Source organism: Zonotrichia leucophrys, chromosome 24 (genome assembly GCF_028769735.1).
Source record: "Zonotrichia leucophrys gambelii isolate GWCS_2022_RI chromosome 24, RI_Zleu_2.0, whole genome shotgun sequence".
NCBI lineage: Eukaryota > Metazoa > Chordata > Aves > Passeriformes > Passerellidae > Zonotrichia > Zonotrichia leucophrys.
The window spans coordinates 2,854,137-2,881,658 of record NC_088193.1 but is presented as its reverse complement, the minus strand read 5'-3'; the positions used below and the strand labels follow the sequence as shown (position 1 = coordinate 2,881,658).

General features: G+C 54.0%; 1 protein-coding gene across 1 annotated transcript; it reads right to left on the bottom strand.

The window, feature by feature from the left end:
• Nucleotides 1-2,428: 2,428 nt before the first annotated feature.
• On the bottom strand, nucleotides 2,429-27,143 carry TECTA (tectorin alpha). Its single transcript, XM_064731938.1, has 23 exons — nucleotides 27,051-27,143; nucleotides 25,409-25,542; nucleotides 23,669-23,956; nucleotides 19,040-19,177; nucleotides 18,282-18,447; nucleotides 16,189-16,601; nucleotides 14,984-15,554; nucleotides 13,513-14,105; nucleotides 12,572-13,145; nucleotides 11,326-11,936; nucleotides 10,237-10,798; nucleotides 9,119-9,318; nucleotides 7,950-8,333; nucleotides 6,794-7,080; nucleotides 6,416-6,696; nucleotides 6,182-6,292; nucleotides 5,494-5,696; nucleotides 5,028-5,191; nucleotides 4,670-4,918; nucleotides 4,070-4,232; nucleotides 3,293-3,380; nucleotides 3,058-3,174; nucleotides 2,429-2,641 (listed from the first exon to the last, which is right to left on the bottom strand). Exons 1-23 carry the CDS (start codon nucleotides 27,112-27,114, stop codon nucleotides 2,541-2,543), a joined length of 6,462 nt encoding a protein of 2,153 aa, XP_064588008.1. The 5' UTR covers nucleotides 27,115-27,143; the 3' UTR covers nucleotides 2,429-2,540.
• Nucleotides 27,144-27,522: the final 379 nt, after the last annotated feature.

Here is a 27,522-nt window from a genome sequence, read left to right as displayed (position 1 = left end):
CAGCTCAATCCGTTCCCTCTGTCCCCCCACCCTGTCACCCTCTGGAGCTGCAGATCTTGGATGGATGTAAAAGACACCAACAGCATTTGAAACTTTAAACCAAATTTATTGGGGTACCACCATTAACAGCACAACTGAACCAGGGTTTGGTTTTAATCATCATTAACACAGAGGTAGGTAATCACTCTTTAATAAATTTGGGCTAAATCAGTCAGGAGTCTGCAAAAGAAAAACAACTGCCGTTGGAATAAAAGTCAGTACATTACAGTTGAAGCTAGAAGATGTTTTTCAATTTTCTTGCAGTGGAAAATTCTGAGACCTTTTTTTGATTTGCAACTTTGCTGCCTTGTTTGCCTGTGCTCTCTTTCTGCTTGGTAAAAACATCTTCTTGTTTGGGGTGAGTTTATCCTTTGCTCTAAGCCATAAAAACCCCTTCTAACTAACACACCCTTGGCCTCCTTGGTTATCCAGTGAGATTGGCTCAGCCATTCTTTTCTTCTATATCAAAATCTGAAGAAGGAGTAGAGATGGAAGCAGATTGTACATTCAAAAATCTTTCTGCCAAGCACACAAATCTGTGAGACTTTCTTGTCAAACTTTCGTCCTTCCCAGCAAGTGCTGTGGTCAGTTCTGTAGTCAGTGCTGTGGTCAGTGCTGCAGTCAGTGTGATCTCCACACTCAGGCTCTCCTCTCACCATCGCTCTTTGGACAATCTGCCAAACCCTTTAAGAGCCAAAGCAAATATTTAACATCCCCACAAGCTCTTGCAGTGCTCCCACCACCCCACTGTGCTGTTCACTCACCTGCTCAGCCACCAAAGGCCAGCCAGCACCATCCTCCGGTGCCTTGGGGATCCTCTCCATCCTCGGGGTGTCCCCCCACAGCCACAGCACCCCCAGAGCCCCCAGGCAGCTCCCTGGGGTGCAGCACGGCCACGCTGCTGCCACCCTTCAGCAGATCAGGAATTCATGCTGAGATAAGGGTGGGAGACACGGCCAGGGGCAAAGAGAGACCGGAGAGGGAGATGGGAGACCTGGAGAGCAACGAGGGAGGTGCAGAGGGCACAGAGGGCAAATATGGGAGAGAGAGGGAAAAGAGGCAGAGACACTGGGGCCAGCTGAGAGTGACACTGCGAGGGAGCAGAGAGCAGGGACAGGGGAGGGATGGCAAAGAAGCACAGAGAGAGGGCAGAGGGAGCAGGGACAGGAGAGCAAAGAGGAGCAGAGATGGGGGAATGAGGCAGCAGAGAGCAAAGAGGCAGTCACAGGGAGCAAAGATGGGTGAAGGAGAGAATTCAGAGCTAACACACACACAGAGGGCACAGAGAGGGAGCTGAGAGGCAGAGAACAAGCAGAGCAGAGTCCATGACATTCTGTTACCCACCTTTTGTCTTGAGGGAAAAGGAACCAGCTGCCCTCTGTCCCAGAACCAAAATCTCCTCTGCTCCTTCTGCCCTACATCCCAGCCCACCCCACGGCAAACCTGCCAGACCCACATCCAGCCACAACCCGTGCCCTCAGCTCTGCTGTGCCCCTGCCTGGCACCCCAAAACTCCCTGTCCATCCCTCCCAGGGTCTCTTGGCAGCCTTGGTGTCCTCCAGGCCCTGCTGTTCCTCACCCCCATCACACAGGAGCCGGTGCTTACGAAGGATTACAACACTTTTTATTCCCACGCAGCCGTTTCACAGAGTACAAACACAAGACAAGACACCAACACAGCCCCCCCAACACCCACCAGCACCCCAAGGCTGCTCCCCACTCTTTCACCAGCACCCCAATGCTGCCCTGTGCCCACAGACCCCAACCCTGCTCTGACCTTCAACCCCTGCACACCATGCAAACATAGCAGAGAATTTCATCCCTCCTTCCTCTGATTTTGTTCCTGCCCACCAGAAAGCACCTCTTTCCAATTATTGGCACAGCTTGTCACCACCACAGCACAATGCCAAGATTTCCAGGCCCCCATGGATGAGTTTGGCTCTGTGAACCAAACCTCAGCACCACCTCTGCTCCAGAGAGTCAGAGGGTGACACGGTCCCAAGGTGCCACAACACCCAGAGATGGCAATGCACTGCTCTGTGCCCCAACACCTACCTCTGCTTGAGTCTGTGAGCTCATTAGACCCTGGTGGCAGCTCCCAAGGACAGTGGAGGTGTGAGGGGACAGCACGTGCTCCACCCTGTCCCACACTAACACTGCTGTGGGCCACCTCACCACCCCACAAGGGAGAGCCTGGGGAAAAGCTGCAAAACCCCTCCGTGAGTCCACATCAACGATGGAAAGCTGTAAAAAAACCCCAAACCCCAGTCCCACATCGCTGCTGGCAAACATCAACATCCTCCTCTTCCTCCGGCCATCGCTGTGCCGGCTGCACGTCACCGCCGGCTCTGCGTCCCACCTCGCTCAGGTGACATCCCTCGGCCTCCTGGCAGCCTGGCCGGGTGGGCAGCGGCGTGGCCATGGCAGGGGGGGCTGTCTCCTACCCTACAAAGACTCAGGCTGGCGCGAGAACAGTTTTTGGCTGGGCGGCGGGGCCGCGCCTACGAGGTCAGGGGCCGCGGGGCCGAGCGCAGCCACAGCCACAGCTGGGCCGCCAGCAGCAGGGTCACTCGGGCACGGTGCTCCCCTGAAGAGCTGGAGGCTGCCAACACAACGAGATCCACGTGAGATGGGGCTCTGAGTGCCTCCCTGCCAGATGCCCCCCAAATCCTGCCAGGCTGGTGCCCACCCAAGTGTTCCCCTTGAAGAGCTGGAGGCTGCCAATGCAACAAGATCCATGCGAGATGAGGTTATTTTGTTTAACTTTAAGGAAAATCAGCATTTTTTGAGTTTTTTTCCCCTAGCCAGAGGATGAAGATCCCATGGGATGCACAGTGCCAGCAGTGCCCGCACAGCCCTCAGGTGACAGGGACAGGGCACATCTGGCTCCCTGCCCTCCGCACCCCTTCTGTCTGTGACACACCTCACATCCCAGCCTCTTTCCTGCACTGATCACCCCACAGCCCCGTTTTGGGGGTGGCAGTGCCCTGCTGTGCCCACCCTGACCCTGGTACTTGCCCCTGCAGCTCTTGCCGTCCCCTTGCAGTGTCCCTGTCACACAGCTGCACAAGGGCCCGTCCGCCTGGCTCGTGCAGATCTGCTCACAGCCTCCGTTGTCCTCGCACCAGTCTGATCCTGGGCACAAACAGCAAAGGGGGACACCTGAGCCATGCTCCCACAGCCCTGGTTCTTGGCTCCTCGAGGCTGGGATGGCAGACAGACCCCCCAGATTTCCATGGGGTCCCACACTTACTCTTCCTCCTGATAGGTCCCACTGATAGGATCTGCTCCTTGGACTCCTCGCCGAAGGCACTGGCCATCCTCGTGTGCTGAGGGCAGTTCTGTGTGGGGATAAACAGCACCTCTGTCACCCTCAGCCTCACCCAGGCCCCCTCTGTGCCCCTCCACCTGTCCCAGCTCCCTGAGGGACCCTGCAACCAGGCTCAGAGAGCACAGGCCCTGTCACAGACATCTTTTATGAAAAATCCTTTCCTTAGGATTTTTCCTTCTGAGAAGCTGGGAGGCCTCAGGAACAAAATGTAAACAATGGTTATCTGCTGCTGTGGAATGCAACAGGTGCATCTGGGATTGGTCTCATGTGGGTGTTTCTAATTAATGGCCAATCACAGTCCAGCTGGCTCAGACTCTCTGTCCGAGCCACAAACCTTTGTTATCATTCTTTCCTATTCTATTCTTAGCCAGCCTTCTGAGGAAATCCTTTCTTCTATTCTTTTAGTATAGTTTTAATGTAATACATGTAATAAAATAATAAATCAAGCCTTCCGAAACATGCAGTCAGATCCTCATCTCTTCTCTCATCCTCAGACCCCTGTGAACACGGTCACAAGGTCCCAGGGTGACCTGCCTGTGACAGAGCATGTCCTCCCCATGCCTAGAGGGACACACAACCCCCCCATCTCACCCCCAGGACTACATCTCTGGTCTCCAATGCCACACCATCAGGGCTCACTGCACGCTGCAAGAGCCCTCCAAATGAAGCATCCCCGCCCTCTGCACTGGCCCCACTCACAATTTTGCAGGAGTATTTCTCAGAATCACAGAGGGACACGGCGCAGTGCAGGTGAACCTCGTCGTAGTCCCCGATGAACTTGAAGACGGTGACGTGGAAGCGACACGTCAGGGACACGCCGTTCTCCTCGATGCCAATGGTGTTGTCCTTCATGTTTTGGCACCTGTGCAGAGCACTGATGCTCAGCACCACCCTCCTGTGATCCTTCCTGTCCCCATAAAGCCCTCACCCCAGGTCCCACAGAGGCGTGCTTAGACCCTGCCATGGCTTGTCTGGACAAGGTTATCATACCATGCCTCTGTCACCTCTCTCTGGCATTCCCAACTTCCCAAAATGCCTGTGCATGATCCATATTCCCCTGTCTCCTGCAGTTAGGTGCTGTCCACAGCATCGTGGACACAAGGAAAGAGCTCCTCTCTGCACCTGGTACTCTGTTACATGTAGGTGTCCACACCAAGCAAATTAACTCCTGCTCTACCAACACTCATCACCCTTTCCAGATTTTGATCAACCATCCCATTGGCCTCAAGGTCCTTGTCCCAGCTGATGCCACCACCCTTCCAGACACCATGAAAACCATCAGGGCTCATGGCAGCTCACCCTCCCTCGATGATGAAGTAGCGCAGTTTGTCGTTGCTGTCCCGCGAGGGGGTGGCGTAGCACTTGTTCAGCATCAGGATCAGGTGGTTGGAGTCGGCCCCCACCACAAAGACCCCCACGTAGAGCACGTCCCGGGTGGTGAGCACCACCTCGCCCTGCCTGTATGGGTGCTTGTAGGATGAGTTCTTGTACAGGGCCATCTTGGTGGTGAAGCTCCCTTCCTGTGTCGGCACCGTCAGGTTAATCACGCTAACGATGACAAAGAAACACTGGCTCAGCTGGTGGAAAGGTTTTGAACCCCCAAACTGTTGCCTGCCAGCAATGCCTCACCCATCTGTGTAACAGGCCCTGCTCCTACCTGAGCATTGGCCGCACAACTGAGTCCAGGGAGATCTTGATGTCCAGCTCATAGGCACAGGAGAACTCCACGTTGATGGTCCTGTCCCGGGTGATGATGTTGCCCGTGTTGTTGGCACTCTCGATCCACACCGTGTTCTTGTACACTATGTGAGTGCTGTTGGACTGCAGAGGGAGCACAGGGCACTGCTTAATGCCAGCTGTCCCTGCTTCCCTGCTCCCAGTGAGCACCTCTAAATGAGCTGAGTGACAAGGGACCTCCTGCCCCTCCACCTCTGGCCACAAATGGTGGGGCTTGGAGTTGCCTCCCTACTCTACAAAACCCTCCTGTGTTCTCCTTGACCCCCAGCCCATTAAAGCACCTCCCAAGCATCCCTTGCACTGCCCTGCCCCAACCCTGGAGCTGAGCTGGACTGCAGTGGACTGTCCCACACTCCCAGCCCTGTGTGCCCTGCGTCCCAGCTCACCTGCACCAGGTTGCCACAGTTTCCTTTGGTGTTGTTGATCTGGAAGGAGATGAAGTCCTCCCCTTCGATGCCAGGGCAGTGGCGGTCGTTGACCCGCACGCCCTCCCGCTCAAAGCCCAGCTGGAACAGCTTGCACTTCGAAATGGACACCTCCATCTGGGCAGCCTTGCAGGTCACCTCTGCATCAATGATGTCGTGGGTGGCTGGAGGAGAAGATGACACAACTTCAGATCACCACAAATGGCCCCTTGGCACCTCTTTCCTCCACTAGAAATGGGCTGGGATCATCTCCTGTGGTGTGTTCTGGCCAGCCTACACCCCTGCTGCTCAAAGTGCTCCCAAACCAGAGATACCCATAATCTGCACCCTAGAAAAGCTGTTCCCTGCTCTCTCCTCTCCTCCATGGTCAGGAAAACCCATCTTGGCAGAGGTCACAGCCCTCAGCACATCGCTTCCCAAAGCCCCTGTAGCATAATGATCCAAGGTGGAGCCCAGCACTGACCCCACAGCCAGGAGCAGAGCACTCACTGCTCCCATAGGGCCAGGAGCAGAGCACTCACTGTTCCCATAGGGCCAGGAGCAGAGCACTCACTGTTCCCATAGGGCCAGGAGCAGGGCACTCACTGTTCCCATAGGGCCAGGAGCAGAGCACTCACTGTTCCCATAGGGCCAGGAGCAGGGCACTCACTGTTCCCATAGGGCGGGGGCTCGATGCAGCCGCACAGCTCCCCCCCGTTGTCCAGCTCGCAGGTGCGGTTGGGGCAGTCGGCGCCCACGCAGGGATCTTCCACCACTCCTGCTAAACAGCACAAGACACAGCACAAACACAACTTTTACCCTCAGACCGTGGGGCAGCCACCTCTGTCCCCTCTCCCCAGTGGGACATGGCTCCCCTCGAGCCGAGCAGCCCCAGTTCTCTTACAGCAATTCTCCTTCTCGATCCAGTCGGTGCCCAGGATGCCGAAGGTCCTGCAGGCCTCCCCGTAGGCAGCCAGCGAGCCACACAGCTGGACCTTCTTGTGGTTGTAGCAGCCATCCAGAAAGCAGGACTCATAAAAAGGCAGAGGATCCAGGAGGCCGTAGCAGGGCTGGAAGAAGCCTTTCATGTCGGTCAGCTTCAGGCAGAAGTTGTCACTCTGCAGCTCCTGGATCTGGACGTTGTCGCAGGAGGCGGCGTACTGCGAGTACTGCAGCTCGTTGCAGCTGTGGGCACCGGACACGTGGTGGGAGCTCCTTTCACGGCCAGCCCTTCTCCAATTCCCGCTCCCAGCTGCTGGGGAAGGGCTGGCTGTGCACTCACCTCTTCTGCATGCCGTTGGTTTTCCAGCTCTGCGCCAGCACCACGCTGCTGACGGCCGGCTTGCCGCGCAGCGTGGCGTAGTCGTCGGTGAGGTCGCCGTTGAAGTTGCCGCAGAGGCCGCACACCTTGTTCTGCAGCCGCTCCCCGAGGATGATCTTGATGACGTTGAAGCCGTTGTAGCGGATCTGGATGTCGGGGCTGGAGTCGATGACCAGGAAGCCCTCCTGGCTGAAGATCTTGGTGGACAGCCCCGTGACGAAGGGGATGCTCACGAGGCTTCCGTTCACCTATTGTGAGAAAAGGACACAAAGCTGACATCCCTCCCATATCCTCTGCCTACAGATGTGGGCATGCGTTGGGGAAGATAAAACAGGAAAGCCTTATCAATATGATTGTCTGGCAAAAGATTTTGAGAATATAGAAACCATAAGCGAGATTGAAATGAAAGCAAGCTTTGAGATACCTCAGTTACTGAACAACTGGAAAACAATGATGTGGCTGCTGAAGGTGATCCCCTTTTGATGGAACAACACCCTCTGCTTGCAGACAGGCCCAAGGGTCAGAGCAGACCCTGCAGCTTGGCAGAAGGGGCCCAATGAGGAGTTTTTAGGGTTTAAAATGTAACACAGTATGGTAATGTAATGATTCTTATGGGTTGTATGTAAATGCTATAGGATTTGTATATTGGACTAGATTGGTTAGTGAGAATTAGAATATTTAATACAGAAGAAGATTTATTGTATTGTAACGGGAACCTCACTCTCTCACCCTTCTACGCACTCTTACACTTTTGCTCTCTTGGCCTTTTACTCTCTTCCCCTCTTACTCTCTTACCCTCTCATCCTCTCTCCCCCTCTCCTCTCTCAGTCCTGCTCCGAGCTGTGGTGGCATCTCCCAGCAGGGCCCTACACCCAGGCCCTTTGCAATAAACCACAAGTTCCACAACTTGGCTTCAGAGATCTCTCCTCTCCGTCCATCCTGACCATCCTACCCCTCAACACTCCTACAGGCATGAGCCACTCATAAAAGATTTCACAGCTGCTTCCCACTACCCCAGCTGTGAAGACATTGACAGTAGTCTGGAGTCCTTGTGGAGACCATCGTGCAGCCTGGACTGCCACCCACCATCCCCTCCCAGCCCCTGACGAGACCTCACCTTGACAGTGTTCCTGTCGCTGATGAGGATCTGCTCCTCGTTGATGTAGAAGTACACGGGGGAGATGATGGTGAGGTTGGGCGAGGACCACTTGTCGAAGTTGATGATGAGCTGGAAGGAGAAGTCGGGCAGCTTCTGGCAGATGGTGGAGAGCACGAAGGCGCAGTTGGCGGGGAAGCGCAGGAAGGCGCCGTCGAAGGTGCGGAAGACGCCGCCGCCGGCCGCCAGGCAGAAGGAGCTGCGGGTGCTGAAGCAGCCGCGGACGCCGTTGCGCAGCCCGCACTCCTCGTCGGACTTGCAGTGCCGCGGGTCGCACTGGATCAGGTTGCGCCGGAAGCAGCGGCAGCGCCGCGTGCAGTCCCCGCTCCAGAAGAGCTGCTTGGGCTGAGAGAGGGACCCGTCAGCGGCTGCCCTGTGAGCCCAGGGGGTGTCTGGGACAGGGTTTGCACCCCTCTGTCACACGACAAGCAAGAGCAGGAAACGAGGGCAGAGAACATGCTGGCGGCTTGAACCTGCCTTGCAGCATCTCTGCTACCACACTCAGGTTTGCACTGCCGCCGAAACCTCCCTCACCTCTTGTGCATGCACAAAGCCACAGTGCTTAATACCCCCCCACCTTGGCCTCTTTCTTGCATTCTGCCAGCCACCAACCCACCTGCAAGGAAGCCCATTTGACAGTACCCCAATACTGGCTCCTCATGGAGCACAGGCACCTTACACAGAACAGTTTCACTGGCACAAAATACAAGCCACTATGATAGGACTAGTGCTATCAGCACAACACTCTGTGGCTTCAAACTCCTCAGTGACATTCAGTAGCTATGAAAGAGTAAATTTCATGTGAAACACTAAATCTATGATGTGTGAATACCTTGCACAATATGATTATGCAATACTGGACTTTGGCACTCATCAAACAGTCTTCCCAGTCGCCACCTTCCCTCCATCCAACCTCCGCCAGCTCCTTTCTGTGCTTGACACCCAGGTCACCTTCACCCAACAAACTGCATGATTTTTTTTTTTGCATAGAAAGTCTCTCTATGCAGCACACCAAGGAAGGCCATCCCTCTCCTCTCTAGCCCTGCTACCAGCCCAGCCTGTCTTCCCCACTCAAATTCTGCCCAGCAATATCATCCAGAGGGAGGGAGCAGGCCCCAAGAGCTGTGTACCTCGTAGTATTTGCCATCAGAGTAGCAGCCACAGTTGTGGGGCAGGATGCAGCTCTTGCCATTGAGGACATAGCCAGGGTCACACTGGCAGCCCTCCACGCAGTAGTGGCTGCAGTCGCTCTTCAGCCGGATGGCAGCACACCGGGGCTGGCACAGGGACACACAGCTCTCGTAGTGGCTGTTGGGGGGACAGCTGACAGCTGAGCAGGAGACAAAACAGGCACGGATTAGCTCCATGGACACCACCAGCCTGGCTCCCCACCAGGGACTGATTCAGACCTGTCATGCATGGTGCCAGTCTGTGGCCTCACCACCCTGTGAGAGAGGGGCCTCTGAGCCATGAGCTTGCTTGTTAGAAAGGAAAACGACACAAATTTAATTTTCAGTCTCGTTAGCAAGGACAATTACTTCCCATTTGATTTGCCAGACAGATTGGCTGCCAGGGATGCGTGCGGTGCCCATCCTCAGGAGCCTGATTGAACAGCACATCGTCATCCTATTGACAAGGGGCTGCAGCTTCATTAGAGCAACACGCACTGCTGGCACCGAGGCTGACTGAAATAATTCCTGGTTAGCAGTGGGGGATGGCTGATGTCTTCTGAGCTTGGGGCTTTCCATTTTCCATCCCTGTCCCTTCTGACCTCGGGGCTTTCCATTTTCCACCCCTGTCCCTTCTGACCTCGGGGCTTTCCATTTTCCATCCCTGTCCCTTCTGAGCTTAAGGCTTCCCCTTTGTGTCCATATCCCTTCTGAGCCTGAGGCTTCCCCTTTTCATCCCTGTCCTTTCTGAGCTTGGGGCTTTGTATTTTTCATCTCTGCCCTTTCTGAGCCTGAGGCTTACCCTTTTCCATCCCTCTACCTTCTGACCTTGAGACTTCCCCTTTTCCATCCCTGCTCCTGCTGTACCACACGCAGTTTGTGACAACTCCAGGAAATTACGGTGTCCCAGAGTTCACCCAGTAAATGTTGGAGGGATTGGCAATTTGTGACAACTCCAGGAGATTACAGTGTCCCAGAGTTCACACAGAAAGCCTGGGAGGGATTGGCTGCAAGGCCATTGGCCTCCCCCTCCCTAGCACCCCAGGAAAAGAAGGACCTGGAGGCAGGGTGGCACTTACAGCACGAGGTGAAGTTCCTCCAGCCGGTGATGGCAATGCCCTGAGTCTGGCACGTGCTGGCATAGTTCTGCAGCCAGCTGCAGGCTGTCTGCATGGCCCCCCCATCAACACAGGTATCAAAGAGACAGTTCTTGTAGAAGAAGCCGGGGTTGATCTTGCTGTGGCACTTGGCAAAGACACCACTCTGGCTGGGGATGAGGCTGCAGAGCTGCTGGGGCTTCCAGAACCCTTCCACCTTGCCGCAGGCCGGGCAGCGGTCGCCGCAGCCCACGCGGCAGAACGCGTCCCGCTTGGCCCAGCTCTGCACAAAGTCACTGATGCTGGAGGCCGGTGTCCCCCCTGCAGCCACCAGGTCGTCCTCGGGGTTGCCGTTGTAGCGGCCACAGAGGCCATAGGTGAGGTTCTGGAAGCCCCGTGGGATGGTGACAGACAGGAAGGTCTTCCAGTCGTACACAACCTTCAGCCCGAAGTCGGTCTCCACCACGATGTGGAAACCGAAGGCGAAGATGTTCACTTTGCCCTGGCCCAGCTTCAGGGGCAGGTAGAGACGCTCGTCGTTGATCTGCAGGGAGGGAACAAGGCACACTGTGAGGGGGAGTGGTGGTGGGAGCTTCCACAGGAGGACACAAATGAGGGCGGCTCGGCATTCCCAATTTTACACACAGATGATAAAGAACACTTCTGTCAACCCCCAAAATTCCCCTCTTTGGAGGTGAATGAACCCCCAAATTTCACCTCTTTGGAGGGGACAAGACATAAAATAAAAAAAATTTCCTCTTTACAGAACAAGACATAAAATACACCCATGAGAAGTCCCTTACCAGTGTCACACCACTTCCCCTGTAGAACATCACCTCCTCAATTTTACACACAGATCATGAAGAGCACCTCCACCAACCCCCAAAATTCCCTGCTGACCTCGCCTCCACAGCCAAAACAAAAATCCTCTCCAAAAGTTGTGCCTGGCAGCACGCTAGGACAAGCCCAAGGCATAACCTGACACCCAGAAAACCTTGTAAGCCCTAAAGCCTCATGTCTAGGGTTTAACTCCTGCAGAAATAATCAGAGCCCTCACGGCCCTGCACTCACCAGCACAGTGTATTTGTAGGCACGGTGGATGACAATCCTGTAATTGAAGACCTCCACTTCCACCTGCTTCACCCACAGGGCCAGAGAGGTGTCCCGATCCTCGTTCTTGGCCGTGACAGTGAACGCTGGGAACGTGTCTGAGCGCTCCACCCTGGGCCGGGAGATGCTGGTGACCAGCACCAGCTCACAGCTGCTCTGGAAGTCGAAGGAGTAGCCATCAAAGGTCAGGTAGTGCCCATAGCCCGAGATGATGCAGGAGGCGTCGGTGCGGACGTGGCAGTAGTAGAGGCCGTTCTCCTCCAGGCAATACTCGTCGTCCTTGCAGGACACGTTCTCGCAGTACACGCTGTTGTCCGAGCCGTTGCAGTAGCACAGGAAGTGGCAGGAGATGTCCATCCAGAAGGTCTGGTTGGTGGCCAGCTGCCGGCCCTCGAAGTTGCAGCCGCACTCTCGGCGCGGGATGCAGCGGGTGCCGCGCAGGGCGAAGCCCTCGTCGCACTGGCAGCCCTCCGAGCAGGTGTCCCTGCACACGGGGCCCGAGGCCAGGCTCTCGCAGGTCTCCACGCAGCTCATGCACTCCTCAAAGTGGCTGTTCTCCGGGCAGGCGAGAGCTGCAGGGTTGGCAAACACAGAGCCTGAGCCCCCAGCTCCGACAACACGGGGTGAGGAACTGGCAAAAAGTGGGTGGTGATGGATTTGGGGAAAAGGGGAAACTGTTCCAGCACCTTGTGGCCACTGGCTCATCCCATTCCCTTTGCAACCCTTTCTCCCCTCACATCTCAACCCTGTCCTGCCATGCGCCAAACATCATCTCCTCCGATTATTTCCCAAACAAACACCTCTGAGGCAGAGACAGACACAGCCTTCCCACCATCTACTGCCACACTTGGGATTTGTCACATTTGCTTATGAGTTATGAGGCAAGTTTACAGCGACAGCTAAAATCCAGTGTTATTCAAATTATCCTCTGGTGGTGGCGTACAGCACCACCAGACACCATCTGCAGCTCCAGAACGCTCCTACAGTGCCCCATAAAACTTCTGCTGCCTCCTGAAATACCACCCTGAAACTGCTTCCCTGGGAAATCTCTCTCTGCTGGCACCAGAAACCACTGCCTGTGATTCCAGCATCCCCCAAAAAAGCTGCTCTGCCCACAGATCCCCACCAAAATGACTCTGCCTGGTTTTGGTGGCTTCCAACCTCCCTCCTCCCCAATGAGGGTGAAGAAGAGCTTTGGTGGACTCACGGCAGAAGCTGTGGCTCCTCCACTGGCCGATGTCCACGTCGGCGTTCTTGCAGGCGCTGGCGTAGCGTGCCACCGAGTCACACAGCTCCGACACGTTGCCCCCGCTCTGGCACAGGCGGAAGAGGCACGTCCTGTAGTAGGCCGAGACGTTGACCACGCTGTGACACTCCAGGAAGGAGCTGTTGGTGGGGTCGTTGATGATGCCGCAGCTGGAGCGGCTCCGGTAGGACTTGAGCAGCTCCGAGTCGTTGTTGCAAGCCATGAGCAGGTCCCCACACTCGCCGTTGCAGAACTCGTCGAAGGTGATCCAGCTCTCCAGGAAGAGCTCCAGGTTGTCCGTGAACTTGCCCTTGGGCAGCCAGAACTCGTCGGTGGCGTTGTCGTTGAAGAGGCCGCAGAGGCCCGCGGTGCAGTTGAAGTAGGAGGTGGACAGGCGGATCTCCAGCAGGCCAGAGTCGTAGTAGCTGATGGCCAGGAGCCCCTCAGACTCCATCACGGTGCTGTTGTCAGTCCGGTAGATTTCCAGGCGCCCAGAGGGGTGGAAATAGGGCAGCTCCACATCGTAACCATTCACCTACAAGGAACAAGGTGGAGAGGCTTCAAGGGGGGTGATGTGGCTTTGTCCAACCACGCTGTGCACATTAAACACATCCTGACCCTGACCCTCCCTCCAAGGCCCAGAGCCTCCTCTGAGTGAGGGCATAGAGCTGTATCTTTGGGTTTTGCCCCACAAAAAGCAATGTTTCTTCCATGGGAAAAGCAAGTTGCAGGAGAAGGAGGAGGCAGGAAAGGCTCCTCAACAAACAGAAGGAGCAACAACTTCACAGGCACCCAAAGGGCCTCCACATGATGGCTCAAGTGTGGTGTCCACAGCCACAGCCCCATAATCTCCACTGGATCACACCACAAACCACCACCCTGTCCCTGGACAGCACCTTTACCTTAATATCTGACAGCCTGGTGCCTCCAATCTTCACGTCTTGGCCGGCAGCCTGGACCCGCACGACGCGCGGCCCGTTGGGAGCAGAGCCGACCTTCTTCTGGTTGATGTCCACCTCGATGAAGTCTGGCCTCTCTGGGCAGGTCTTGAGCAGCGTGTATGACTGCTCCAGCGGGTAGGGGAAGGTGATGCCATCAAAGGTCTGCAGCACCTGGTCCTGCCCCACCAAACACACGGTCTCCCGCTTTGGGTAGCAGCCCCGGTAGCCATTCTCGATGGTGCAGATCTCTCCCTCGGGGCAGGTGGTGTTGAAGCAGCTGGCCTCCCCTCCAGGCTGGCAGCGGCAGTGCACGGTGCAGTCTGGGGATGCCCAGAAGAACTCCCCCACGGGGTAGTAGCGGCCGTTGACGTCGCAGCCGCAGCCCTGGACGGGCACGCAGCGGTCGGCGCTGAGCACGTGGCCCTCGGGGCACTCGCAGCTCTCGGTGCAGGGCGAGGTGCAGGCCAGAGGGGCTGTGAGGTCTGAGCAGGTGGCAGGGCAGCTGCTGGCACACACCGAGTACTGGCTGAGCTCCGGGCACTGCACGGCCGCCACTGTGGGCACAGAGGGGTGACAAACAGAGGGACGTGTTACAGAACAGTTCAGGGCAAGCTGCCACCCTCTCACTGAGACAACACAGAGTGACCCGTGAACCCCTCAGGGGTAGGATTGCCCCTCCCATTTCCTGTCACAGATATCTTTTATGGAAAATCCTTTCCTTAGGATTTTTCCTCCTGAGAAGATGAGAGGCCTCACAAACAAAATATAAACAATGGTTATCTGCTGCTGTGGAATGCAACAGGTCGATCTGGGATTGGCCCATGTTGGTTGTTTCTAACTATTGGCAAATCACAGCCCAGATGGCTTGGACAGAGAGACTGAGCCACAAACCTTTGTTATCATTCCTTCTTATTCTATTCTTAGCTAACTTTCTGATTAAATCCTTTCTTCTATTCTTTTAGTATAGTTTTAATTAATTATATATAATAAAATAATAAATCAAGCCTTCTGAAACATGGAGTCAGATCCTCGTCTCTTCCCTCATCCTCGGACCCCTGTGAACACGGTCACAATTTCCCACCCAGGCCTCCCTGGCCAGTCCTGGGCTTCTCCAAAATAGCCCCAGAGCCACTGAGTCACCCACAGCTATTTAAGGCGACAAGGATGGTGGACTGACCAACCAGTCCCCATTCCAGTCCAGCCTCCAACCCTCCTCATGGCAGCTGATGACCTCCAGAGCAAACATGGAGCTCCCACCTCATGCCTGACTTGTGCCACACTTTTGCCAGAGCAAGGGTGTGATGCCATGGAGAGGAGAAACCAATCAGTTCTCTCCCAACTCCCTCCGCTCCAGGCAATCCCCTCCCTTGGATTTCCTCCCCCTCCTGTCACCACTCCTGGGCACACAGGCAAACCCCTGGCAAACACTCACCGCATCCCGTCTGGCTCCTCCACTCTCCCACCGAGATGCCCAGGGCCTGGCACACGGTGGCATACGCCTGGATGGCCTGGCACAGCCCGGTGCCATTGTCCTTGGCGCTGCACAGGTCGTAGACACAGCTGTGGATGAAGGCAGTGGGGTCCAGGACAGAGCCACACTCCCAGAGGGGGCCCCCGCTCTTGTTGATGAAGCCGCAGTACTCGGGGGTGAAGTAGAGCGCCTCGGTGGCGGGGTCGCAGAGGCTGCAGTTCTCCAGGCAGCCCGTGGAGCACCTGCGCTCGGGGTGTGGCACCTGCCAGCTCTCCCCCAGCTCTGGCACGGACGTGGCCACCCTCCCATCCGAGCGTAGGACATCGTCCTCAGGGTCTTTGTTGTAGTTGCCGCACAGCCCGCACGTGGCGTTGATGTACGAGCCCGGCACGGACACGGAGGCGTAGTGCTGCCCATCGTAGGTCACCAGCAGGCCAAAGTCAGTCTCCAGGGCAGTGGACAGCCCGCTTTGGTAGACCTTGATTGCACCCAGGTCCAAGGAGATGGGCAGGGACACCATCAGGTCGTCCACCTGCAGGGACAACACCCGATGGCTGAGCCAGGGACAGCAGAGCCCTCGTGATGGGGCACAGACAGGACAGCCCTGCTGTGGGTCTTGTGTGATGGTGCTTACAGGGGTCTTAGGATGAGGGAAGAGATGAGGACTGGACTCTATGTTTCAGAAGGCTTGATTTATTATTTTATTATATATATTATATTGAAACTATACTAAAAGAATAGAAGAAAGGGTTTCATCAGAAGGCTAGCTAAGAATAGAATAGGAAAGAATGATAACAAAAGTTTGTGACTTGGACTCTCTGTCCGAGCCAACTCACTTTGATTGGCCTTTAATTAGAAACAACCAACATGGGCCAATCAAAGATCTACTTATTGCATTCCACCGCAGCAGGTAACCATTGTTTAAATTTTGTTTTTGAGGCCTCTCAGCTTCTCAAGAGGAAAAATCCTAAGCAAAGGATTTTTCAAAAAAGATGTCTGCGACAGTGTTGGAATAGACACATGCACAGAGGGAGAGCCATTGATAAGCTACAGGCCCTTTGTGTCACCCATGCCCATTCCCCGGGACACACGAGGCTCAGAGGTGCCATCCCACACCCTCCAGGCTGCTGCCCTGGCAAGTTCTCCCCTTCCAGCAGAGCCCTTACCTTTGCCTTCCCAAAGCTGCCCCTGGGCAGAACGATCTTGTGCGAGTAGACCTCCACATAAATATCCCTCAGCCAGGAGACGGAGGAGCCGCCTCGGTTCTCATTCTTGGCCTCCACGTTGAAGTAGGGCAGCTGGGAGCCTGGCCAGCACTGCCTGGCGAGGAGGTAGGAGCAGGAACCCTGGAAGTGAAAGAGGAAGCCGTCGAAGGTGTGGTAATGTGGATCTCCGAACACCACGCAGGTGCTGCTCTCCACCGGCACGCACTGGAAGAATTTGCTCTTCGTCTCACACGCCTCGAAGGGGCCACAGGCCATGTCCTGGCAGAGGATCTCATTGTTGAAGTCCAGGCAGCGGCACTTGGTGGTGCAGTTGGCGTTGTCCCAAAAGATCTCCCCTTGGCGGAGAAACTGTCCTAGAAAGACAGAAAGGGGAAAACCCAGGCTACATCACCTCTTGAAACAGAAACAGGCTCTGAGCCACCCTCAGAGGGGCCTGCTGCTCCTGTGGTGGAGACACCACCACCGTGTCCTGCTGCTGGGCTTCTCAGCTGCTTTCTTTGTGCAAAGAGCCGCTCAGCAAATCCCAAGTTTCATTTCTAACGTGTGGTGCATCCTCTTTGAGTCCTGCCCACGCCACGACTCCCTGGAATGCTGTGAGTGCTGTCACAAATCCGAGGTCTGTGCTGGAGAATTTGAAGGTTATTCCACACATTTTGGACACCCACCACTCTGGTTCTTCTTCAGTATTGCAGGGCACAAGAGGCATTTGTGCTGTTTTCCCAAAGGCAAAGCCCCATTTGGATGCAGTTTCCAATATTTTTGCTCCACTTGCACCATCCTCCAGCTTTGCTCTCACTTCCACAGTTCCCTTGTGCTGGTCAAACAGCCACTCTGTCATCAGCAGCCCCAGGAGCAATTTACTCCCATTCAGGAAGAGCTTGTAGTAGTTACTACACCAAAGAGCTGTTGATAAGCAACTTCACCCCACACAGGAGCCCCAGCAGGGTGCTGAGTGATCTCACAGCCCCACAGAGGGAGCGGGTTTGGCTGGTGAGAGACAGGAGAGGCTGGAGAACACGGATGGCAAGTCCCCATGAGGGTTTCTCTCCCCTCCATCTGGACATTTTTCACACTCCTCCAGCGCGTGGCTTCTGCCGTGCTCTGCCTGAGTTTACCTCTCCTAAACTTTTTGTTCTCTTTCCTGCCTCCTACCAAAAAAAAAAAGAAAACCAAGCTGTTTTTTGCTTCCCTGCAACAAATGTCTTCTCTTGGCAAGGCCCACGCTGCAACCATGCTGGCGTGGGGAATTTGGGAAGGGGGTGTCGTTTGGATCCAACACCTCGTGCTGCGTCTCCTCTCGTGGAGGGCAATCAGCCATTCACCGTGAAATTTAAATCCAGTGGTGGGATGTACTCGCACTCCTCTTGTCACCTGCAGAGCTGGGACTGGTTTCCAGCTTCTCTGCAAAGTCCAGCCTTTCTTCCAGGGGTCAGCAGCTGGGAAATGCTGGAGCAGCTGGACCCAAAACTGCTGGAGCTGCAAGAGCCTTGGGATCTCATGGACCTCGAGTAATCCTAAACTAGGACACAAAGAACCCTCCCCATTGTCTGCCAGCAAATGACAATCCCCTCTTGCTGGAAAGACTCCTGGAGCACAGTGGATGCTCCTGACAGTTTTATTTGTCAAATGGAAATGCAATAATCTTTCAGCAGCAGAGCTCTTGTGCATCGATTAATCCCTTTATGGCCTGTCAGTGACGGGCACAGACCCTGGAACCACTGCAGACACATGACATTTGTCCTGCCTGCAAAACCTGCTGCTCCTCATGCACAAACAGGGGAAATGGCACAAGATCAGCTTCCCTAATTTATGGGCAGGAGGAAATTGCTGTCCCCAGGTCTTTCCTGTTGCCACCAATTATCGCAGGAACTTGGAGATGAGCAAGGACTGAACCCTCTCTTGTGCTTCTGTCCCTGCTGCAGCTCATGGGGATGTCCTGGCAAAAGCACAGATCATGAAGAACCCCAACAGCATCACCTTTTGCTACACTGCACCCCAAAATGTGGGGACAAGCAATGCCATTTCTCCCTTACCTCTCAGGCTGCAGCCGTTGGCTGGGTCTATTTCTCTGCCATCTATTTTAAAAGCCCAGCGCCCAGGGACATTCACGTTGGTTGTTTCCTCAATATTGACAATGTCTGGGGTTCTGGAGCCTGGCATGCTGAAAAAGTTGGTGAGATTTCCACCATTGAAGCCAGCCTAAAGCAGAGAGAGAGCAAATTCCATCACCCACCTTGGGAAAGCAATTCTGCATTTCCTCACTTCTCTGTTCCCCCTGAGTGCATCTTCTTTAGTTTTAACAGCTCTTTCTGGAGATTTCTGTTTTCAGGTTGTCTAAATTTCTGTTTTCAGGTTGTCTAAATTTCTATTTTCAGGTTGTCTGGATGTGAATGTAAAGCTAAACAGGCACTACAAGCAGAAGGGAAGTATATTCACAGATTTATGTTTATATAGATACATATGTATGTACATACAGATCTAAAAGTGTGCGAACTGAGTGGCCAAAATAAAGTGGGGGAGCAATGCAGGGAGAGATAAAGCGAGGAAACAATGTGGGGGTGCAGGATCCCTGCATTCCTTGTGCAATGTCCCCTTCCTCAGGCAGAGGGGCTGGCTGTGGCACTGCTGTCACCACCACATTTTGGAGTGCTCACCCCAGCAGCTGAGTGCAAGGCCAGTGCTGGGGATGCTGAGGGACTCAGGAGCCTGAGGAAGCAGGGATGCTTTGGAAAAGCCACAGGCAGCCATCAGGAGCTCATCAGGGATGGGGATACGGGAGCAGGAGCCTCACCTGAGCCATCACCCCGCCGAGCCCAGTGAGGGGATCCCCTCCGCTGGCGGTGCCCGTGGTCCAGCTGATCTCGTGGTAGTTGAACAGGGCAAAGGAGGACACCCCATCTGTGATCAGGACAGCCTGGAACGTGTTCACCTGTGGGAAACCACGGCCACCTTCACAGGGGGCACAGCTTTCCTCCTGCCCTCCTGCCACAGTGAGGTCTGGCTCAGGGTGAGCCTCACAGTGAAGAGCAGGAGTGGAATTAGACCCAAAATTCCCCAAATTGCTGCCACAGCTCCAGCAGCTCCCATTCTGCTCCTTCCTCCAGCTGTGAGGATGTGAGGACCATCTCTGATCCAGGGGAACACCAATAGATGGCAGCATGAGAACAAGCTGACAGGGTTTGGTGGCCTCACAGGGAAGAGCAGAAGTGGAATGAGACCCAAAATTCCCCAAATTGCTGCCACAGCTCCAGCAGCTCCCATTCTGCTCCTTCCTCCACCTGGGAGCATGTGAGGACCACTTCTGATCCGGGAACACCAATAGATGGCAGCATGAGAACAAGCTGACAGGATTTGGTGCTGTGATCTGTTATCTCCCATTACCGTGTCTCAGCTCCATTCCTGCATTATCTCTCCCGGTTCCCTTCCACATTCACATCCTACAACGCTGCTGAGGGTGGATTACATCCAAGCCAGCCATGTATATCCTGCACTTTGCTGCCTGCCAAATCCCCTCCCCACTGCTAAATCCTCTGCTCGTGTTCCTCCCTTCACTTGAAATGACTCTGCATTTCCAGCCCCACCAACTCCAGCCAGGATCCAGGTGGGAAGAGCCCATCTTCCCTTTTAGGGCTGTGCAGAAAGGCAGAAGCAGCTCCTTCCCTTGAGACATCCCCTCCATCCCTGCAGGTCCAGCAGCAGGGAGCTCAGTCAGTCCCTTCTCTCAGCTCCTTGCATTTCCCTGTCCTTCCCATCCATGCTGAGAGCAGCTCCTCAGGCCTCTGAACAAGCAGGATTTTACAAAATGTGGGCTGTGTCTTTTTTAATTAATGCTGAGCAACCCTTTGAGCCTGGCTATGTGGGCACTGCACACTGGGGAGGAAACTGCAGCCACAGAAACAATTCCCAGGTGTTTTGGAAAGGCCACAGACCCAAACATCTCCCACTGGGAAGCATCAGAGCTTCTCCTGCTCCATCTCAGGAGCCCTGAGCACTGAGAGCTGTTGGTGGCTGCTGGAGGAAGGGGAGGGCTGGGGGTCACTTGGCACCACGTCCCATCCCCATGGAGCAAACCCACTGCTCTGAGGGTTATCTCAGGAGCTCTGGAGCAAACCCACTGCTCTGAGGGTTATCTCAGGAGCTCTGGAGCAAACCCACTGCTCTGAGGGTTATCTCAGGAGCTCTAGGAGGCAAACCACCGCCTTCCAGGTGTTTTGGAGCACTGACCAAAATCCCACTGGACTCAGAGGTGTATCTCAGGAGCCTGAGCAACCGTGAGGTGTTTGGAGCTCTGGAGGAAAGCCAGGCTTGAGGGTCATTGCAGCAGTCACCCCATGGAGCAAACCCACTGCTCTGAGGGTTATCTCAGGAGCTCTGGAGCAAACCCACTGCTCTGAGGGTTATCTCAGGAGCTCTGGAGCAAACCCACTGCTCTGAGGGTTATCCCAGGAGCTCTGGAGCAAACCCACTGCTCTGAGGGTTATCCCAGGAGCTCTGGAGCAAGCCCACTGCTCCAAGGGTTATCCCAGGAGCTCTGGAGAAAACCCACTGCTCTGAGGATGATCTCAGGAGCTCTGGAGCAAGCCCACTGCTCTGAGGGTTATCTCAGGAGCTCTGGAGCAAACCCACTGCTCCGAGGGTTATTGCAGGAGCTCTAGAGCAAGCCCACTGCTCTGAGGGTTATCCCAGGAGCTCTGGAGCAAACCCACTGCTCCGAGGATGATCTCAGGAGCTCTGGAGCAAACCCACTGCTCTGAGGGTGCCCCAGAGGGGAGCCTGCACGCCACAGGGGATGTCACTGCCAGGGAAACGAGGCCCCTGCCAGCAGAACTCGGGAACACGGAGGCGAAGCAGCTCTGGGAGCTGTCAGGAGAGACAGAGAGAGAGGGAGAGGTGTGGGCAGAGCTGCCTCTGAGCAGCTGCAAATGGCACAGTTCACACCAGGGCAGGGAGTGCAGCAGAGCCACTTCCACTCCTCATCCTTTCCCTGAGATTCTCTCTCATACTCCTGGTTTCCTCTTGCTCACTTCTGCCAAGCCTTTTGCTGTGCTGGGAGATCACAAACCTGTCACACATAAAGGCAGTGCCACTTGGAGAGTGCCACAGCAGCTTTTCCATGCTCAGGAGCCTCTGGGAGGGTGGCAGGAGGAGAATCTCGCACCTGGCTCTCCTCATGAACAACACTTCCATCAACCCCCAAAATTCCCCTCTTTGGAGGCCACGGAGCACTCTCTCTGTCCAACCCTCAGAAAATGAACCCGTTTTCTCAGGTGTCATCTCCAGGCAGCAACTGCAGCATCCCTGAGGCCACATTCCCAAATTTCCTGCGGTTTTTCTGCATTGCGATGAAATTCCTGCTTAAGTTGCATGGTGCTACTCCCCGTGCCAACCCTGAGCCCTGGCTGCTGCTGAGCAGGGAGGCTGCTCTAAAGCAAAATAAATTGCATTGTGTTGCAAATGTAATTCTTCAGGCAATACACGAATCTCTATATTGCTTGCTGTCTGAAAATATATATATATATAAAAATGTATATATATGTGGGGTTTTTCTGCAAGTGCTGCCAGGACTGGCAAAAAAAAATATGCATGAAATCTCAAGCTTCTCTAACAAATGGAAAAGAGCTGAAGTGTTTATCAGAGCCAACTCCTTGAGACAGGAGAAGCTGGGTTTTGGCACTCACAGCACACAGGCTAAGCCTGAACAAGCCAGACAAGAGCTGGGATCCCTCATTTGCTGTTCAAGGATGAGGTTTGGGGCAGCCTGGTCTAGAGGAAAGTGCCCCTGGCCATGGCAGGGGGTGGAATGAGGTGATCTTCTCCCACCCAAACCACTCTGATTCTATCTCCACCCCTACCAGCAGTCCAGCACGAGCCTCCCGACATCAGCTGCAGTCACAGCTCACAAATTCACCAGATATTTTAAAAGCTGTCCATGCCCTGACAAACATCCCACTGCCATCCCCCTCCTGTGAGCTGCAGCTCGCACATTTGTGGCCATGTGATGTGGCCAAGTCATTAGTGTGGCTCTGATCAGCGTGATCAATCTCCCATGCAGGCAGGGAGCTGCCATCAGAAACAGCTGAATTTGTATGCAAGAAATGCGTTGTGATCAAGCCAAAAAGTCCTAATTGGTGTCAGAGCCTTGCTTGGATCCTGCAAACACTGAGGAGGAGATGCTTTCCCTGGGGATTCCAAAACAGGGAGTGAAGCTCTGGGGAGAGAATGAAAAATCCCTTCTGCCCAGAAGGGAACTGGGGAGCAGGAACACAAAGCGTCTCACTCAATTTTACAAACGGATGATGAAGAACGCCTCCATCAACCGCCAAAATTCCCCTCTTTGGAGGTGAATGAACCCCCAAATTTCACCTCTTTGGAGGGAACAAGACACAAAATAAAAAATTTTCCTCTTTACAGGACAAGAGATAAAATCCACACACAAGAAGCCCTTCATCGGTGTCGTGGCGCTACCCCATAGAAGGTCGCCTCCTCAATTTTTGCACACAGATGAAGAACACCTCCATCAACCCCCAAAATTCCCCTCTTTGGAGGTGAATGAACCCCCAGATTTCACCGCTTTGGAGGGAACAAGACATAAAATAAAAACCTCCCCTATTTACAGGACAAGACATAAAATACACCCACGAGAATCCCCTTACCCGTGTCATGCTGCCTCACCCATAGAAGGTGATCTCCTCAATTTTACACACAGATGATGAAGAACACCTCCAAAATTTAACCCCCAAAATTCCAAAAATTCCCCTCTTTGGAGGGAACAAGACATAAAAAACTCCCCTCTTTACAGGACAAGACATAAAATCCACCCATTAGAAGCCCCTCACCGGCGTTGTGCTTCTTCCCCCGTAGAAGGTTACCTCCTCAATTTTACACACAGATCATGAAGAAGACCTCCATAATTTAACCCCCAGAATTCCCAAAATTCCCCTCTTTGGAGGGAACAAGACATAAAATAAAAAATTCCCCTCTTTACAGGACAAGACATAAAATACACCCATGAGAAGCTCCTCACCAGTGTTATGCCGCTTCCCCTGTAGAACATCACGTTCTCAATTTTTTACACAGATGATGAAGAACACCTCCAAAATTTAACCCCCAAAATTCCCAAAATTCACCTCTTTGAAGGGAACAAGACATAAAATAAACAATTTTCCTCTTTACAGGGCAAGACATAAAAAAACCTCATGAGAAGTCCCTTACCAGTGTCATGCCGCTTCCCCCACAGAAGGTCACCTCCTCAATTTTACACACAGATGATGAAGAACACCTTCATCAACCCCCAAAATTCCCCTCTTTGGAGGTGAATGAACCCCCAGAATTACCCACTATGGAGGGAACAAGACACAAAACAAAAACCTCCCCTCTTTACAGGACAAGACATGACATACACCCACAAGCAGCCCCTCACCGGCGTCGTGCTGCTCCCCCCGTAGAAGGTGACCTCCTCCCAGGTGACGATGAAGAGCCAGCGGGCAGAGAAGGAGGCCATGTCCCTGAAGTGCCTGCGGATGTCCCTGGAGGCCCTGAGGAGCAGCTCTGGCTCCGTGCTCTCCCTGTAGAAGATCTCGCCGCGGATGCCGTTGTGCACGTCGGCCCAGAAGGGCGCCACGAAGGCGCGGCCGTCCGTCAGCGGGAAGGCCTCGGGCGTGAACTGGCTGACCAGGGCGTTGAAGGAGATCACTCCGTTGTTGTTGACCTGCGTGGAGACCCCCAGGGTGTCTGAGCAAGGGTGGTTTGGCAGAATAAGGCAGCACAGAGAGGTTGGTTTGGCGGGAAGTGTGAACCCAAACCTTTTCTCCCCATACATGGACAGAGGGTGAGCAGCCCGAGCATGATTCAGCTTCATCCTACCCATGGTGGGCAAGAGTTGGTACAGGAAGCCCCAAAACCCTGAAAATTCTTCAAAATAGGGTTCTGCAGGAGATGGCACCCAAATCTGCTGAGGGATTGCTCAGTTTTTGGGATTACTCAGCTCTGAAGCACTGAGGGACGTGGATGATGGTGACACGGGTGACACTGTTGGCTGCATGGAAAAATCTGCCTTTGCCATCTGTGACAGATCCTGGGGCTCCCCAAGAGGTGGTTTGGCAGAATAAATCAGCACAGAGAGGTTGGTTTGGCGGGAAGTGTGAACCCAAACCCTTTCTCCCTACACACAGACAGAGGGTGAGCAGCCCGAGCATGATTCAACTTCATCCAACCCATGGTGGCCCCAAAACCCTGAAAGCCCCAAAACCCTGAAAATTCTTCAAAATAGGGTTCTGCAGGAGATGGCACCCAAATCTGCTGAGGGATTGCTCAATTTTTGGGATTACTCAGCTCTGCAGCACTGAGGGATGTGGATGGTGGTGCAGGTGGCTGCATGGAAAATCTGCCTTTGGTTTTGTCATCTGTGACAGATCCTGGGGCTCCCCAAGAGCAGGGAGGTGCCACCTCAGCCTCCCCAGAGTCTGCTGAAGATGCTCCCCAAATCAACATTTTTGCAAAGGATGGACAACAAATGGCACTGCTGCCCTGGGTGCTGGAATCCCCACCGGAGAAGGAATGGAATGGGATTCTGCTTTCCCAGTGCTGCTGTGCACAAACACCAGCTGGAGGAGGGATGAGTCTTTGCCTCTCTTCTGATCCCACAAAACCACAAAATTTAGGATGTGGCACAGCCAGGCTGATTTGGGCCCTGTCTGAGGTTTGGGTGAGCTCAGGGGACACCAACGCAGCCCTGGTGTCCCCATAGCCAGGTTTGCTGTGCCATCACCTGGAGCAGCAGCAGCAGCAGCAGCAGCCTGGCCTTGCCTGGGCCCCCACAAAGCTGCTGCCCCTCTTCCCCCCTGCAGGTCCTGCATGTTCTTGTTTCTTGTCATGGAGCAGGAATAATGTCCCTTGTGTCAGGCCCTTCGCTTTGCTGTGCCATTTAATCACCCACAAAGAAAATTTATTGCCTTTTAGATTCCTTTCCTATGAACATTATCCCATTAAATATACCTTTGACTTTCTTAATCATAAAACCTATCAGTTCATGAAATCTAAGAACTTGTCATGTAGCTGCTAATAAATCTTCCAATTCCTGGTGACAGGCAGAGCATGTTTAAAATGCAGCCAATAATGGCAAGGGAAAGGATGAAGGGAAGGATCTGCTTTCTCCACTTACATAAATGCTTCTGTATGGGGCTCCAAAAAAGATGAATGGCACAGAGATTTTGATTTCAGGGGAGCTGCCATCGTCCACTTTGGGGGTTTTGGTGTCGTTCTGCCAGTATGGGTACAGGCTTGCCATGGTGTGAGCTGGAAGGAGAAGAGAGCAGGGTCAGGACAGTCCTGAGAGGCCACAGAAGACAGCACCGAACCCAAAAATCAGCAGCCAAAGGAGAAAACAGCACCAAAACCCAACATCATTGAGCCAGGGCAGAGCTGCTGGCTGTGGGACTGGCTTTAGGCCAGGCTCAGGAGGAAAATCATCACCCAGGTTACTCAGGGCACAGCAGAGGGACCACAGGCTGCACCCTGAGTAAGTTTTGTCTCCCCTGGAACTGTGACCAAGTCAAACCCGTAAGTGTTGGCTGCATGGGAGGACAGTGGGTCCACGCCCTGTCACAGACATCTTTTATGGAAAATCCTTTCCTTAGGGTTTTTCCTCCTGAGAAGCTGGGAGGCCTCAGGAACAAAATGTAAACATTGATTATCTGCTGCTGTGGAATGCAACAGGTGCATCTGGGATTGGTCTCATGTGGTTGTTTCTAATTCATGGCCAATCACAGCCAGCTGGCTCGGACAGCGAATCTGAGACAGCTGCTTTTTTTATTATTCTTTCTATCTTAGCCTAGCCTTCTGATGAACTTTTCTTCTATTCTTTTAGTATAGTTTTAATAGAATATATATAATAAAATAATAAATCAAGCCTTCTGAAACATGGAGTCAGATCCTCATCCTCAGACCCCTGTGAACACGGTCACAATGCTCCAGGATGGGCAGGACAGGCTGTTCCACATGTCAGGTGCTCAGGGGGGCAAACAGCCCCAATTCCAGCCCCCAGAGCCACGTTCCTGGCAGTGCCCACCTTGTTCCTGGCAGTGCCCACCTTGTTCCTGGCAGTGCCCACCTTCCCCCTGCCCAGGTCACAGCCTGAGGGGTCACGGCTGCTCCCACATTTCCCTGCAAAATTCACTTTCCTGCTAAAAGGCACTGCCAGAGAACATAACTGTCTCTCCCAAAAGTGCTTCAGAAGATGGTTTTGACACATTTCAGCCTGCTGCTTTTCTACCAGCCTAAAATCCATCGGCTTGAGGCACAAGCAGCCACTTCAGGCCCCAGGGCACCTTTCCCTTCTTGTCCCAGCCAGATTTCTGCTGTCATTTCATGTCTTGCTCCTCCAGGGCTGCAGACATTCCTCAATTCCTCTTCAGCTCTATCAGTGCCACACTACCAGACCTGCTCAGCAGCCCCAACACAGGCATTTCCCAAACCCCTGCTTCCTCTGGAATTCACCAGGTGCACACACAGCCATAAAAAATTACAAACACAAGCAGCCCTCAGGATTCTCAGTCCCTCCCTCCCCATGGGGAACACTCAGGTCACTCTGATTCTTGTTTTTGCTCCAGCCAAGGAGCTGTGAGTGTTTCCCAAGCCTCTGGGATGGTTTTCCAAACCCTCTGGGGTTGTTCCCCAAACCCCCTGGAGTTGTTCCCCAAACCCTCTGGGAGGGTTTTCCAAACCCTCTGGGGTCATTTCCCAAGCCCTCTGGGCACAGCCCAGCTGGGTAATATTTTAATATTTTCCTGCTAGGAGATACTCACCTCTCTGCTGTGCTGTTATCACCAAAAGGGCCACCCAGGCTCCCAGAAATGATCTCTTGTTCATCCTACAGGAAGGAGACAAACCCAGCCATGCATCACATCGGTAGGAAAACTCATCCTTGAGGGGGTTCCTGGAGCTGCCTGGCTGCTGCTGGCATGTGGAGCTTCAGGTGAGGTCCCTGCCCTGCCAGGCAGCCCTGAAACACCTGGTGACAACAGCAAACCACGCCAAAGGAAAGCCAGAAACACCTGGAAGGGCTCATTTCATGTTTGGGAGCTGTGAACAGCCACAGCTCTCCATGTGCTCCTTATTCTGCTGAGCAATTCCTGATCTGCTCGGAGCAGGGATGATCCCAGCGGAGCAGCAGAGCTGTGATGAGCTCTCATGGTCCAGGGGCTTCAGTTCCAGCTAATCCTCTGCCCTGGCTGCCACCAGAGCCATCACTCAGGGGGCTGGATGAGCGTGGACGGA

Coding starts and splice junctions, on each gene's coding strand:
- TECTA (XM_064731938.1), bottom strand. CDS start 27,114: ATGAACAAGAGATCATTTCTGGGAGCCTGGGTGGCCCTTTTGGTGATA. Junction 23,957..25,408: donor CCCCATACAGAAGCATTTAT/GTAAGTGGAGAA, acceptor GTCTCCACGCAG/GTCAACAACAACGGAGTGAT. Junction 2,642..3,057: donor GGACGGCAAGAGCTGCAGGG/GCAAGTACCAGG, acceptor TTGTGTTGGCAG/CCTCCAGCTCTTCAGGGGAG.